The sequence below is a fragment of the Taeniopygia guttata genome, chromosome 5 (assembly GCF_048771995.1).
Source record: "Taeniopygia guttata chromosome 5, bTaeGut7.mat, whole genome shotgun sequence".
Classification (NCBI taxonomy): Eukaryota; Metazoa; Chordata; class Aves; order Passeriformes; family Estrildidae; genus Taeniopygia; species Taeniopygia guttata.
The window spans coordinates 6343436-6356778 of record NC_133030.1 but is presented as its reverse complement, the minus strand read 5'-3'; the positions used below and the strand labels follow the sequence as shown (position 1 = coordinate 6356778).

Below are 13343 nucleotides of genomic sequence, written 5' to 3'. Positions count from 1 at the left end.
TTTAATCATTAACTTCTTTCCACACTGAAGCTGCACTGTTGAAAAATACGTGCTCTTAACAAACCCAGGAGACTTCAGTGATTATTCCCATTTGGAAGCAATCACAACCTTTTCCCTCCTCCTAGATGAGGATCTGCCAGTGAAGTAAATAAAGTTATTTGCAGTTGACCTAGCAGGTCTTGGCAATTTGCACAGAAACACTGGCTTGTTTGGTAACAACATTCCTCACTTTAAATGGTTCTTTGTTCCTCAACACAGTGCTGGAGCAACTAGAAAGAGAAATTCACTTTACTGTTGCATTCAAGTCTTTTAACTTAGTTTCTAGAAGTGTATTTATTCCTTCCCCATGTCTAGTTGTCACTTTCCTCCTTCAGTGTTAGTGGTGGAGCCAGTAAATGCTCTCAGCTATATGCTGGCAGCAAACATTGCTGGTCCCTTCTTAGCGTCCATGTGATTTAAAGCACTAATTCCTAGATAGTGTAAAAGAAAGGCAGAAATCCCAAAGCAGCGAAGCCATGGGATAATGTGAGTCCTGCTGGGCCTGACCTGGGACTTGGCCAGAGAGCTCTGGGCATTAATCATGCTGTGAGCAACACCACGCTGCCAGCTCTCTGCACCCAGGCAGCTTTCTCCTCACTGATCTGCTATTTCACTTACATTTTACCTTCTAGCAAGACAGGTAAGTCATGTGAAATGTATTTTTACAATATTTCCATGCTAAGGTCAAAACTGGCCTTTACAACTGCCTCAGCTGCATTTCCTTTTTAATAATTTCCTTGCAAGGAAATTTCTGCCATTTGAAGTTTTAGCTCACAATTTCTTGACACGAGAATCCTTCTGATTACAACTGAGCAACTGAGGCATATAATGCTGGCAGCACTCAGATAAAGCTTCTCTTTGGAGGAAAATATTTGTTATTGCTGTTCTAATCCAGCATAAGAATACATCTAAGATTCAGCCTCCTCTTCTGCTAGCTGTGGTGTACTCAGGTTAGAACACTAAATATCTGCTATTCTGCTGCAGCCTCCTCCTCCAAACTAAGTTTGTGAAGAGACTCAGTCATCAAATGTAACTTTGAAGTCTCATATGATGCCACACATTCAATTATTTGTTCTGAAAAACACTGATGGAGATGTCATATCATATATTCAGCTACTGAACCCAACTGCTTTTCCAGCATATTTAAATGAAAATACAAGTGAAAGCTGGTGCTGAGGATGACAGAAATCTGTTTGATCTCTTAATAAGATAATAGCTAAACAGCTTCTGAGCCAACAGGTACCACACATACTGGCATAAAAGAAGTTTGGTTTCAGAGAATTCTGATGCTCTTCAAAAGCGGAATGATTAATTAGAGGTCAAAATGTTTTGTTTTGGCTCAAAACATTTGGATTTGATTGTTTTGTGCACTTGGAAACAGGAAAAAATCTTTAAAATGAGAAGCAAGCAGGATGGTTGTTCAGGTAAGAGTATAATTGAAGAAGAAGGAAATAAATTTTTCTCTGAAAAGGCAAACAACTGACAGCTGTTCATTTATATCTGTAAAATATACACTGATCAATGTGCAAATTATAGAATTGAGATAGGAAATTTCTGGATTTAAATTGAAAGTAGTAAAGAACTGACTGAATTCTAATTTGGTCTCATTGATTACATTTACAAGTCAGCTGTGTAGAAATTAGATACATATTTTATCTACCTTCCACACTGAGATGGGGTAAAAAAGAAATAAAGATTGCCAGAAGTTTAAATTGACCTTATTAATCTTCCATTAGACTCCATGTTCTAGTTGCAATCACAGGTAGTAATTCAGGTTCCTCATTTAACAACCAATGGACTCACCTTCTGCTGACAGCCCCTGGATGTTAATCCCCTTAGCAGCCAAGAAACTCAGGCATGCATCTATGTTTTCAATCTGTTCAAGAACAAACAAAAAAAAAAGGAGACACAAAAAGAAAATGCATTGTAATAATTATTTACTTCCGTCTACGGCCACTTGTAAATGCACTCAGTCTTTGCATCCCATTAAAAAAATCCCTTTGCTCATGATGTGGAAACCACAGCATGAAACCTTCTCAGTTACTGAGGTCCTAAATGGATTATTCCATTGATTATAAACTGACTGTTCCATGGGTCAGGGCTTTCTCTTATTTGCATTTGCATGAGGCAGGTTAGCTCAAACCCCTGTCTATTGTAAATGCAGGTGAACCCAATGGGAAGAAATGACAATGTCTGACTCAATTCAGAAGGCTGAATTATTTCTTTATTATAACTATGCTAAAATACATTAATATGCTATATAAAAGGAGGATACTAAAACTACATCTTACTTTCTCTGACTATCTCTATCTCTAACACAACTCGTGACCCTCTCTGGTGAGTCCAGCCCCAGGTGGGTTGGATTGGCCATCAGGCTCAAACAATCCTCACCAGAATCCAACCAAGCACTCACCCCAGGTAACCAATTCTCCAAACACATTCCACATGGGAAAAACAAGGAGCAGAAATTGTTTTCTCTTTAATTTCTCTCTGTGCACATCTATGAAAATTCCTGAGAGAAATGTGCTTGTCACACCCATCACAACAGGCAATTGCTGCATCTCTTACTAGAGGCTCAAGGATGCTCTGTGCCAGGATTCGTAACCTACAACAAGTGTAACAAATACGAAACCAAAAATAAACATGGAGGCCATTTGTTTGAGAAGGCAGATTGCCACTTGCTCAGAAGCTGACAGCTGGCAGAAGTTTCCAGCCACACTGGATTTTGGATTTGAACACAAAAGCTGTAACTGGAAACCCCAGCGGAATGGGGAACGCGTTCCCTGGCGGCATTCCCCGCGAGTCAGAAACACCAGGCCGCTCTGGGCACTCACTCAGGGGCATGTCCTGCTCTCACAGAGGTGGGACAGTGGGAACAACCTTCCTGGGATAAATCCACTTCCACCAAGCAGGGACTTGTGCACAACAGATCTGGCTGTCAGCTGCTCTACACAACTCTGTCGCTATACACAGACTGGACGCAAACCCGAGCTAAGTGGACTCCAGAGAGGCTGGACAAGTGAGGAATGTTTTCCCTTTTATCTCAACATTACAGTAAGAATCTTGCAGTAGCCTCACACCTAATTTCCTATCAAGCTCCCACAGAAGCTCTGCTGTCATAACCAGAAGATGCAGGGAGATGCCAGCCCCCTGCCCACACTAAAGCACTTCCATGCAAAAGCCTAAGCTTGGACACCTCGAGGGGCTGCAAAGAACATTTTAGGAAATACCATGTTTTGTGTTTGGTTACACAAAAACCTCTTAGATGATACTGTTGAGCAATTCTTTTATTTAACCATGGTAATCAGCAAGTGATAAAACAGAGTCTTTGTGTTTGAACATCTCTCAAACATTAATTTATTAATTCCTGAAACATTGCAACCTAACACTGCATCCACCAAGTGGAAAAGGAAGGAGACAGACACCAAGCCCCACACTTGGGCTCATATAACTACCTTTATTCTGTGAAGCATGGAGACATCAAAAGGAAACATGAAAAATCCAGCTGCCCTGGCAGCTCCTGCCTGCCCTCATAAAAAGACACAACTGAGGGCTAAGGCAGCATTTTAGAATTTGAGCTCCCAGCACCTGACCTGAGCTCCTTGTCCTTCTCAAAGTAATAAAAAAAGTACCAGGGAAGCTGCCAGGAAACCTCTCACATGGATTTCTCTCAGGTTACATTAATTTCTTGTCAATAACTATAACAATAAAAACATTTTCTTCTATTGGGGTGGAGGTTAAGTTATTGGCAGTGCTGAACTGTGATTTCAGCAATTAGAAACACGTTTATCAGCCTCATTATACTTTGAGATGTAATGTAAAGTACACAAAGAATATAGTGCACTTTGAGTGTACTCCAAAACCCAGAGAGGTACCAAAGAATACATTTCCTGTACTGCTCAGACCTTAAGGCTTGGAGCAGGGTGAAGTTCAAAGGTTCATCTATCCACAGTTCAATATGATCCAACAGTCAATTGACCCATTTACTTCTTCAGTACTCAACAACCCTTTCAAGTTTCCAACACAGCTCTTTTATTGAGGTGGCTGGGGACTTGGCTGGAAAAACAAATTCACCTTTTCAAAAATAAACACTACATAAAAGGATCAGTCCATTCCCTCTACCTGCACTTAACAAGCTGCATCATTCCAAGAACACTTGCAGACTTCCACAGCTGTGGGTAGATGCTTCCACTCCAAATAAGCAGGTTAGTGACTAAAGATAAGCAATATCTCACCTGCACTCCAGATCTGCAGTAGCTCTCTCAGTCCTGCTCTGCTTGCTTCTCTTCTCAGGCCCCTCATCTTTGCATAAACTCTTTTAGGACAGAGTGAGCACAAGATTAAGATTTATATCTGGGTAGTGAGTTCCTCATCCATGTCCTCATTCTTGGTGCTATATAGCAATCTTTGCTGATGTCCTAATCTCATCCTCTTCAGATTCAGGGAGCCCCCTTTAAAACAATTCCATTTCTCCCGTGGGATAACCCCTCAGCTTTTCTGAGCATTGCAGCCACTGAATTTAGGTAATTCACTCCCATCCTCAGACTGATGGATGACTCTCCATCACATAGGTTGAGCAACCTGGGACCTCACTGCCATACAAAAGGTCAGATGGGCTGCCTTGCCACACCAGTGGTAATGCCTGGCTAAAAGCTGTGAGAAACGGGCTAAAAGCTGTGAGAAACAGGGGCTCTTGGTGCTCTACTGATACGGAAAACACCCTAATGTCACCAGGCATGACAAAACAAAGTGGGAGTAACAGGGATGTGCAAAAGTACACCCCTTTACATTCAGAAAATAACTAGGATAAGATCCTGTGGGGATGTACAGCACTGCACATATGAGAAATCCACTAAAGGAATAAAACTGAAAGATATAAAGGTGTCAATGACTGTCTAAAATTTACACAGTGTCTGTGATATTAACAACATTACATGGCAGCATGGCAGGAATGAGAGGAATTGGTTGATTTTGAAGGAAAAATAGAGCTTGAAAAGGAAAACAGAAGGAAATTAGAGAAAATCCAAGAAGGAAGTGGAACACTGAATGCAGGACTGTAGCTGAAATTATTAAAATTTACTGCTGGTAAGAATTCAAGGTCCTCCCACACATCAATGGCTGGCCTGAGTCAAGAACCCTGACTTGGCTGAATCAGTCTAATCCATCAGAAATCATCCTGCTCTTTGAAGAGATGATTTCCCAGCAATGCAACATGTCATGAATTTCACTCATAAAAGCTCCAAGGAAGAATTCCTGCCCTGGGCCCTGCTGTATTAACTATTAATAATACGAAAATATTGTTTTATGGTGCCCCCAGTACAGACAGGGCTGGAGGTAGCAGGCTATGATAATTAGAGCATTTAGATGTGTGTAGGATAGAAGTGAAGTTTCTGGATAGATCTCGGCTGGATGGTAGGAAAAAATTCTTCCCTGTGAGGGTGGTGAGGTCCTGGCACAGAACTGTAGCTGTTCCATCCCTGGAATTGTTCAAGACTGGACAGGGCTTGGAGCAACCTGGGATAGTGAAAGGTGTCCCTGCCCATGACAGGGAATTGGAACAAGATGGTTTTTAAAGTCCCTTCCAACCCAAACCATTCTATGATTCTAAGCAAAACCCCGGGACTCTGCATCCTGGTGACTTCCAACAGAAAACACAGTTGCCTCCTTGTAATGACAGCATTCAGCAGCAAATCATCACCCAGGCTCTACAGGCCCCTTTTCTGCCAAGTCCACATATTGCTTAAACCCTTTAGGCAGATGTGAAAGGACTGGATTTGCCAAAGGGGAGTGGATATTTTCTGTTTCACTGTGAACTAGAGTTGTTTTTTGGCTGACAATTCTGATTTCTCATTTGCTTTGTCAGCAACATTTAACACAGCAAAAGCAAAGCAGGAAAGATGGCAGCTGGATACTCTCATTCCCTGCCTACCCAAAACAGGGAAAAGCTGTGCAAAAGAAGGAAAATCAAGCACAGACCCCCACAGTGATTATCTCACTCAGAAACATTACTGGGGTAGCCAAAACTTAGCCTTATTAAACCTCCCAGCCAAAATATTCAAATGAATTTGCAATTTTAGATCACCACATTTAAACTACTTCAGTAACCTACTATCAACATGTGCAATCAGTCCCACATCATTTTATGAAGGATATTTATTCTGAAATGTCCCTAAATGCCAACCAAGCACAGTTGAGCCCACACCAGAGGGGCTGGCAGCCCCTGGGGTTCCTCCTCCTCCTTTCTTTGAATTGGGAGATTATGAGGAAGAAAACTACAACACTGCTCAAAATTAAATTAAATTAAAATTACATTTCTGCTCAGACATAACGTATCAAGTGTCATCACTCCCATTCTCATATTCAGAGAAGGAAAACCTACCTGAAAACTTCCTCTTAACATGAACAACCTGACAAGGTGGGAACAGAAGGGAACTGTCCAAGACCAGATAATCACACAAGACTTTGCGCTTGTCATATACCAGCAATTTCAATTTCTATTCTTGACAGTGCTAGAGAGAAAACATGCCCTGGCCTGTGTGAGCAGAACAGGATAGGTCAGAAACAAATAAAAAAAAACCAAAACAAGCCAAAACATCCCACCCTGTAGCCTATAAATGGAGACCCACAGGTGGGCACTGACGTGTTGAACATTGACTGTATCAGACAAAAGCTGAGTATGGGCACAGCCTCCAGCCAAAGCTGTCTGTCCAACCCTGCCAAGTCAAACACACAAGGTAAAGGATAACCAGTGCTGCCCTGAGCATAGACACAAAAACCAGAATTAAACTTATTGTAGGTTCCTTCACTTACAAACCAGGGTAAGTTGCTCATATTGTGATGCAAGACCTCTGCTCCCAACTTTTACAGTGATAAATGGGAAGCTTTGATGAGAAACTTATCCAGAAAACCCATTTCTTACACTGAAACCAGTGCTTTCCATGCAACCAGTGGCTCAATGTTATGTGCAGTATATTAATTAAAAAAAAAAATTAATTCATATGAAAGACTTTAGGGCCTCACAAACCTTTATACAATATTCCAGCAAATTTCACATACAGTGAAAACAAGAAAATTGCCTAAGAAACATAAGCTGATCCTTAGGACAAAATCTATTCCTTGTCTATATTTTTGAATAAGGCTTTTACTCTCATATTTTTATATCCTAAAGTTTGGAAAGAGCCTTAAAATCTAAAGTCATTACACTGACAATCCTTAGAATCTTGGAGTTTTGGGGGAGGAAGGGTTCTCCATTCCAAAAATATCTCATTTGCTCTATTTCCTAAATATAATGATATATAAAAATACCAAAGCAGAACTGCAAATTCCATTTGTCCCAGAAGGATATAAATACTAACTCTTATTGCTCTGTTTAAAATAAATCTTCATCAGCAGTTATCCCATTCAAAATGTATCTTTTTAAAAAGAAAATAATACATACAGCATTCATCTGCTGCTCCTGACTACTTGGATAAAACTGTCTCCCAAAATTAAGTTTCAGGATTTTGACAGAACTTAGTGGGCACCTTAGAAATAAAATAAAAGATGTAGTGGAAGGGCAAATAAAGCTAATCCATATTTTGAAGCCAGGCTGTGGCAGATATACCCACAGAAACAAAAATCTGCTCAACTCATGAAGAGTTGAGTCTTCTCTCAAAGTTGCCTTATTTTGGGTTTTTAAAGATAAGGAGAGTTTGGGCACTAGTCTAAGGATGGAGAACCCGGCTAAGCCTCATCTCATTCATCCTCTTCTCTTTGACCCTAGTAAAACCTTTGCTCTCCTGTGTTTGCAGCTCTTCCTGCAGAAATAATGGGACAAATATTCAACATGCACTCCCCACATGCCCCATGTGAATAGAAATGAGGGCAGTAAACCACACTGGCTGAAATTCCTAATGACAACAAAGAGCATCCAAGGGGCACGCTTGGATTGGGAATGGATTCAGGCCACCCAGGGCAACTCCCAAGGTTTGCCAAAGCTGATCTGCTCAGGGAGAGACACACAGAGGGTTGTAGAAATGCTCCTGCTTTATTTAGCCTTCTTTCAGGTTTGTTTTCTTCAGGTTTATTTATTTAAAACTGAAATTTTCCCATGGGGAAAAAACAAAAGTGAAGAGCATTTTCTTTGAAAAATATTCCTGGAAATATTATTTTTTATTAGCTCCTCAGAATCAGACCTTTGAAAAGTTAAAGTGGATAATTTGTGAGTAATTTGAAATCTTGAGATGTTCTAAATCACGATTAAGCCATAACAAGCTCAACTTTGCAAAACAAGTATCAACAAGGAATCCTGCCTCTGGAGAATCAGTAATTTAGGATATAGATGAAACTCTCTTGACAATATTTTAGCACATACCACAGCAATTGTATTTCTTGGCACTGAATCTCTGTTCCTGTGTAACTGCAAGGAGGAAAAGGCAGGGAGAAGCCATGACTGTGTTCAGTAAATAAGTAGGACAGCATAATTAGGACATAATTAGGACGGCAGTGACTCTCATGGATGCATTACTTACACCTTCCCTGGCTGCTCATGGAAGACCCTTTTCTATCTGGGGCTCCCAGGCTCCAAGTTATGTTCTGTGCAACTGGGAAAAGGGGGAATGGCTTTAAACTGAGAAAGAGCAGGTTTAGATAAGACATTAGGAAGAAATCCTTCCCTGTGAGGGTGGTGAGGCCCTGGCACAGGTTGCCCAGAGAAGATGTGGATGCATCCCTCAGAGTGTCCAAGGCCAGCTTGGATGGGGCTTGGAGCCACCTGGGATAGTGGAAGGTGTCCCTGCCCATGGCAGGGGGTTGGAACTTGGTGGTCTTCACAGTCCCTTCCAACCCAAACAATTGCATCATTCTATGATTCAATCTAAAACATCACCAAAGGTGGACTTTATTTTTGTCATATAGCAGCAATTTCAATTTCTATCCTTGCCAGTGCTAGAGAGAAAATATGCCCTGGCCTGTATTGTCCCAAATAATTTCATCATTCTGTGATTCAACCTAAAATAACACCAATATCTAGCAAAGGTGGACTTCTTCCTAAAACATCCTTGACATTTACAAAAACCAGCTTTTTTCAGAGTGCACAAGTGCTCCAAAGGAAGGAGTGACACCAACAACGCTCAGCGCACAAGCGCTGGCTGCTCTCCGTCCTCAAACACCAGCTCAGATGTTGAAGGCTCTGTGTACCAGCAACTTCAGCTTGCAGCAGGAATCCAGAATTTAACAAAACTTGTGCAGAAAGACCCTCCTGCAGTGCAGCCACTGACAGTTGTTAGTTTCTAAAAAAGGTCCCTGGGCAGGGAGCTGCCGTTCCCAGGCACTGCTGGCATTCCTGTGTCAGCCTCACCTGTTCCCAAGGGATTTCTTCCAGTGCCACCAACACACATGTGCCCCCTCCTTCCTTGCACCTGGATAACATCTCCTACTGAAATTCCCTGCTCAGAACAAGTGCAATAATCCCGCTTGTGTATGTAAAAATAGCTCTGCACAAAAACTAGGAGAATAAAATGCTCTAGATAAGCACTACCATCAAGGAATAGCTAATTAAAATAACCATTATCACCCAGTCACAGCGTATAAGCAATGGCTGCAAATGAAAGATCTGTGACAAGACACAGAGACAAAATATTTCTCTGGACTGTTTAATTCTTTTAACAGCTGTGATGTGTTTACACAGATATTCCACAGTGAAGAGCTTATCACTGCATCTCCTGTAAAAGAAACACCCGGGCAGGAGAAGTAATTTCCATACAAACAGCCTTAATTCTTATAGCACCAAGCTGAAGGAGAATAATAAATTAATTTTTACTTCTACCTGTCCTCAAATCAACCAAACTTTTTCTTCTGAGTTAGAAGAAAGTCCACGATTTCACAGTTTCCCCATTTATGCCAAACATAATAAGAAGCTGTGTGTTTGCAAAGTATTGCATAAAAGGTATATTTATGTAATAATTTTATATCAGTAATGGACATGGCAGAAAATTCTGTTAATGGTGCTTCTAGACTTTGGTGTAGGTGCAAATATATAAGTGGAAGCTACAGACACCTCCATATACACATGTGGAATGACCCTGGCCCCTCAATCCATTTGCTGTTTCATGAATACAGGGCGGGCAGAACCATAGGTATGCAAAATGCAGTAATTCCATTTAACTGTGACGTAAATGATCAAACAGAATCTAATTCTGTCTTTACACTGAAGCTCATATATTTCATTCTTTTTAATAAAAATTACTTTGTTGCTCTTTATTGAACCTCACACTGTTTTGGAGGCAGATGATGTACAAATTCTTAAATCAATCCAAAAAGTGAAGAATTCAGAGCAGCCCACTGGGGACCACAAAGGTGATTCTTTATGGGACTGAAATGAGAGTGTCTACAGCAAAGGCACCCTACACACCCATCCAGTGCAGGAGGCACACACTGCCTTATCACCCATCCCCACAAGCAGGAAGAGTTCTGGAAGCCATCCCTTCCAGAAAGGAAACCAATCTCTGTTTGGTGACACTGCCATGCCTCATGGCAGGGAGATGTACATATTGCTCTTTCCTGATCTGCTCCAGCTCTGTTTATCCTGTTATTTGCTATGTAGGATGGGAAACCTCTGATCCAACCATGCCTGTCTCACTGATTACCATGCACAACATAACTACAGCCTGGGTACCTGGAAAAAAAACACAGACAGTAAAATCAATCTTATCTTGGAGCAAGAGTCATATAAACTGAGGCTGAAGGACAGCTAAGTACAAACAACCTGGCAGATCTTCTCTGTAGTAAATCATTCTTGGCTATATCACAATGTGGGCTCATACATGACCAACAGAAACCCTGAGAGCTTAAAGAAAATTCTTTTAACATCCCAGAACTTGCTGTTTGGCTATGTCCCTGCACGGGCAGGCACAGAAGCTAAGCTGGTGTCTGTCACTGGCCAGGCTGGCACAACACTTGGGGATGTCTTCCCCCTCAGATGACCTTCAGCTTTTGGAACTGCACCACAGGCCAGGGCCAGAAGACACCCATCTGTTACCATGGTAGCATCAAACCAGATTAAATTTCCAAACATAAGCTCCTGGTAAGTTAAAAGCTCCCCAGGCAAAGTGGGAGAAGGCTCAGATGATGGGAAAGGTCCCTTTACTACATTTGCTCAGCCTTGGAGTTGGATTACTTGAAAATACACAGCTATATCTAACCCCTGGGATACATTTCCACAAATCCTATGCTAGGAATTCACAGAGAAAAAATGTGCTTGAGATGCTTTTGATCTCCCAGCAGGGCTGCTCCCCTGAATTAGCAGCACATGCCCTGGCAGCAGAGCCCTCCTTGGCTTTGGGACTCAGGGGTGCTGCAGCAACAGCCTGGCAGATTTATTGCACTTTCCTGTGGCAATGTTTGGACAACACTAGCTGTCTAAAACTGCTCAAAACTTTTAGAGGAGTAAGTTAAAGTGAGTGTCTGCTCTCAAAGAACAGAGACAGAATTATTTTCCATGAGAAACAAGCAACAAATAATTTTTTTTTTAAATACAGCAGCTGTTTTTTAGCTATTTGTACATAACACAGCAGCTCCCTCCCTTAGTGGGTATTACACACACACACAGAGAGCTGCTCAGATCATGCAGATGGTTTCAGCTTGTATTATTCCTTCCAACCAGCTTCTGTAAGTATGAGCCACATCATGGCAGCACTCACATCCATTACATCAATTCATTAAAGTGCCCTTGAGAAAAACGCCACAGAGATATGGATGACACATACCATACAAACAAATTAGTAATGGAGATTTCAACACCTTTGCTCTTTAGACAATAAAAAAATAATAATTTATGGAGCTGACAAATCACAGTGAGGAGGGGAGTGGATACCTGTCTCCAACAGCTGAATTAATATTCTCAGTACTGTTCCAAGTCAGAATCAAGGTCCCCACCATGTTGGAAAATTTCCATACGAACTGCTCCTTAGGTGTCATACACATTACAAAACAGCTTATTATCAGAGCACAAGAAATCAGTCAAATATTAAAATAATAGTCCAATTCCCATCACTGGAAGTAAGGTTTGCTTGAAAAATAAATTATTGTACTGAAAACACGACCTTCATCCCAACTTCCACACAGTTCTTGGGAAGAAATGCTGGCTCTGATCCACACTGCAGTCAGTACAAGATCCTTTATTTGCAAGACAAACAGCAGTAGGAAGACTGAGTGGTATCAGTTTACCACTACAGCTTGGTAACTGCACCAGAAAGAAATGATTCTTAAAAACTTCCTGTCAACACATTTAGAAAAATAAATACTTCCCTTTTGCTGTTTGAGAACAGATATTTATAGACACAAAGTGATCCTGAAAAATATTAAAGCCCAAGCACCAACCCATATGCAAACCACAGTAATTTTCTCCCCTATTTATAGGAGGTGCTGTGGTGTTTGTTAAGCCTACGTGCCTTTCTGCTGCTCCAAATTCTTGTCCTGGGTGTCCCACAACTTCCCCAGACATGGGAGGATGAAAGTCTGGTGTATCCACCCACAGGTTCCCTAAATCTCTTCCTTTCAGCACGTTTCAGCTTTGCTATATTCATACATATATAATGGAGCATAGACAACTCATATGCTTTGGGTTTTATCATTTTACAAATATAAGTGGTGTGAAGAGGTAACATTCATCACTTGCAAAGGCATCCACACGAATAAGAATGATCTGTAGTACCTAGGAGGGCAGGTACTAACCTCCCATAATCTGCAAGATGCCACATGTTAAACATGTTAAACTCTAAAATCGTGCCCTAAACAAAAAGCAAATAAGAAAAAAAAAAAAAAAAAAGGGAAAATATCTCTGTTTTTCTATAAACAAACCATATTAGCAGAGATAGCCCTACTCAGGTTTATTCAGCTAAGTCTTCTTTTCAGAAGTGTGCAGGAGAGGAAACTGGCCTTGATTTATTGACCTTCACTCAATTACCAAGGACTATGCCAACATTTTCAGGGTTGCTGTTTTTTTTTAAAAACCCAAATGCTGCAATGCTCTCCCAATGTTCTTGGTCCCAGAGCCTGTGCTCCATACAAGCACATCCTCTCTTATCCACAGTATTTTCTGCATGCAGCTGGAACTAATCACCAGAATTACAGGCTTTTATTTAGACAAATATCTACAGAATGAAAATATAGAGGTTTGGGGGAAGAAAAATCCTGAAACCGATTTTATGCAGAGGACAAGCTATAGAATAGTCTATAATAGATTATATAAAAGCCAGCCAACTCTTATCTGGAGGAAAGGAAGACAGGGATACTCCCCTCAGCAGAACAAGCCAGACAGGACGGTG

At 41.1% G+C, this 13343-nt stretch overlaps 1 protein-coding gene across 6 annotated transcripts in view; it reads right to left on the bottom strand.

Moving 5' to 3' along the window:
- The window catches only part of NAV2 (neuron navigator 2), a 377851-nt gene that overhangs the window by 131721 nt on the left and 232787 nt on the right, over window positions 1–13343 (bottom strand). For all 6 annotated transcript variants that reach the window (XM_030273481.4, XM_072929489.1, XM_030273473.4 and 3 more), the window contains one exon: window positions 1843–1915. In XM_030273481.4, the coding sequence (XP_030129341.4) occupies window positions 1843–1915 (73 nt within the window). The remainder of the gene's footprint in view (window positions 1–1842; window positions 1916–13343) is intronic.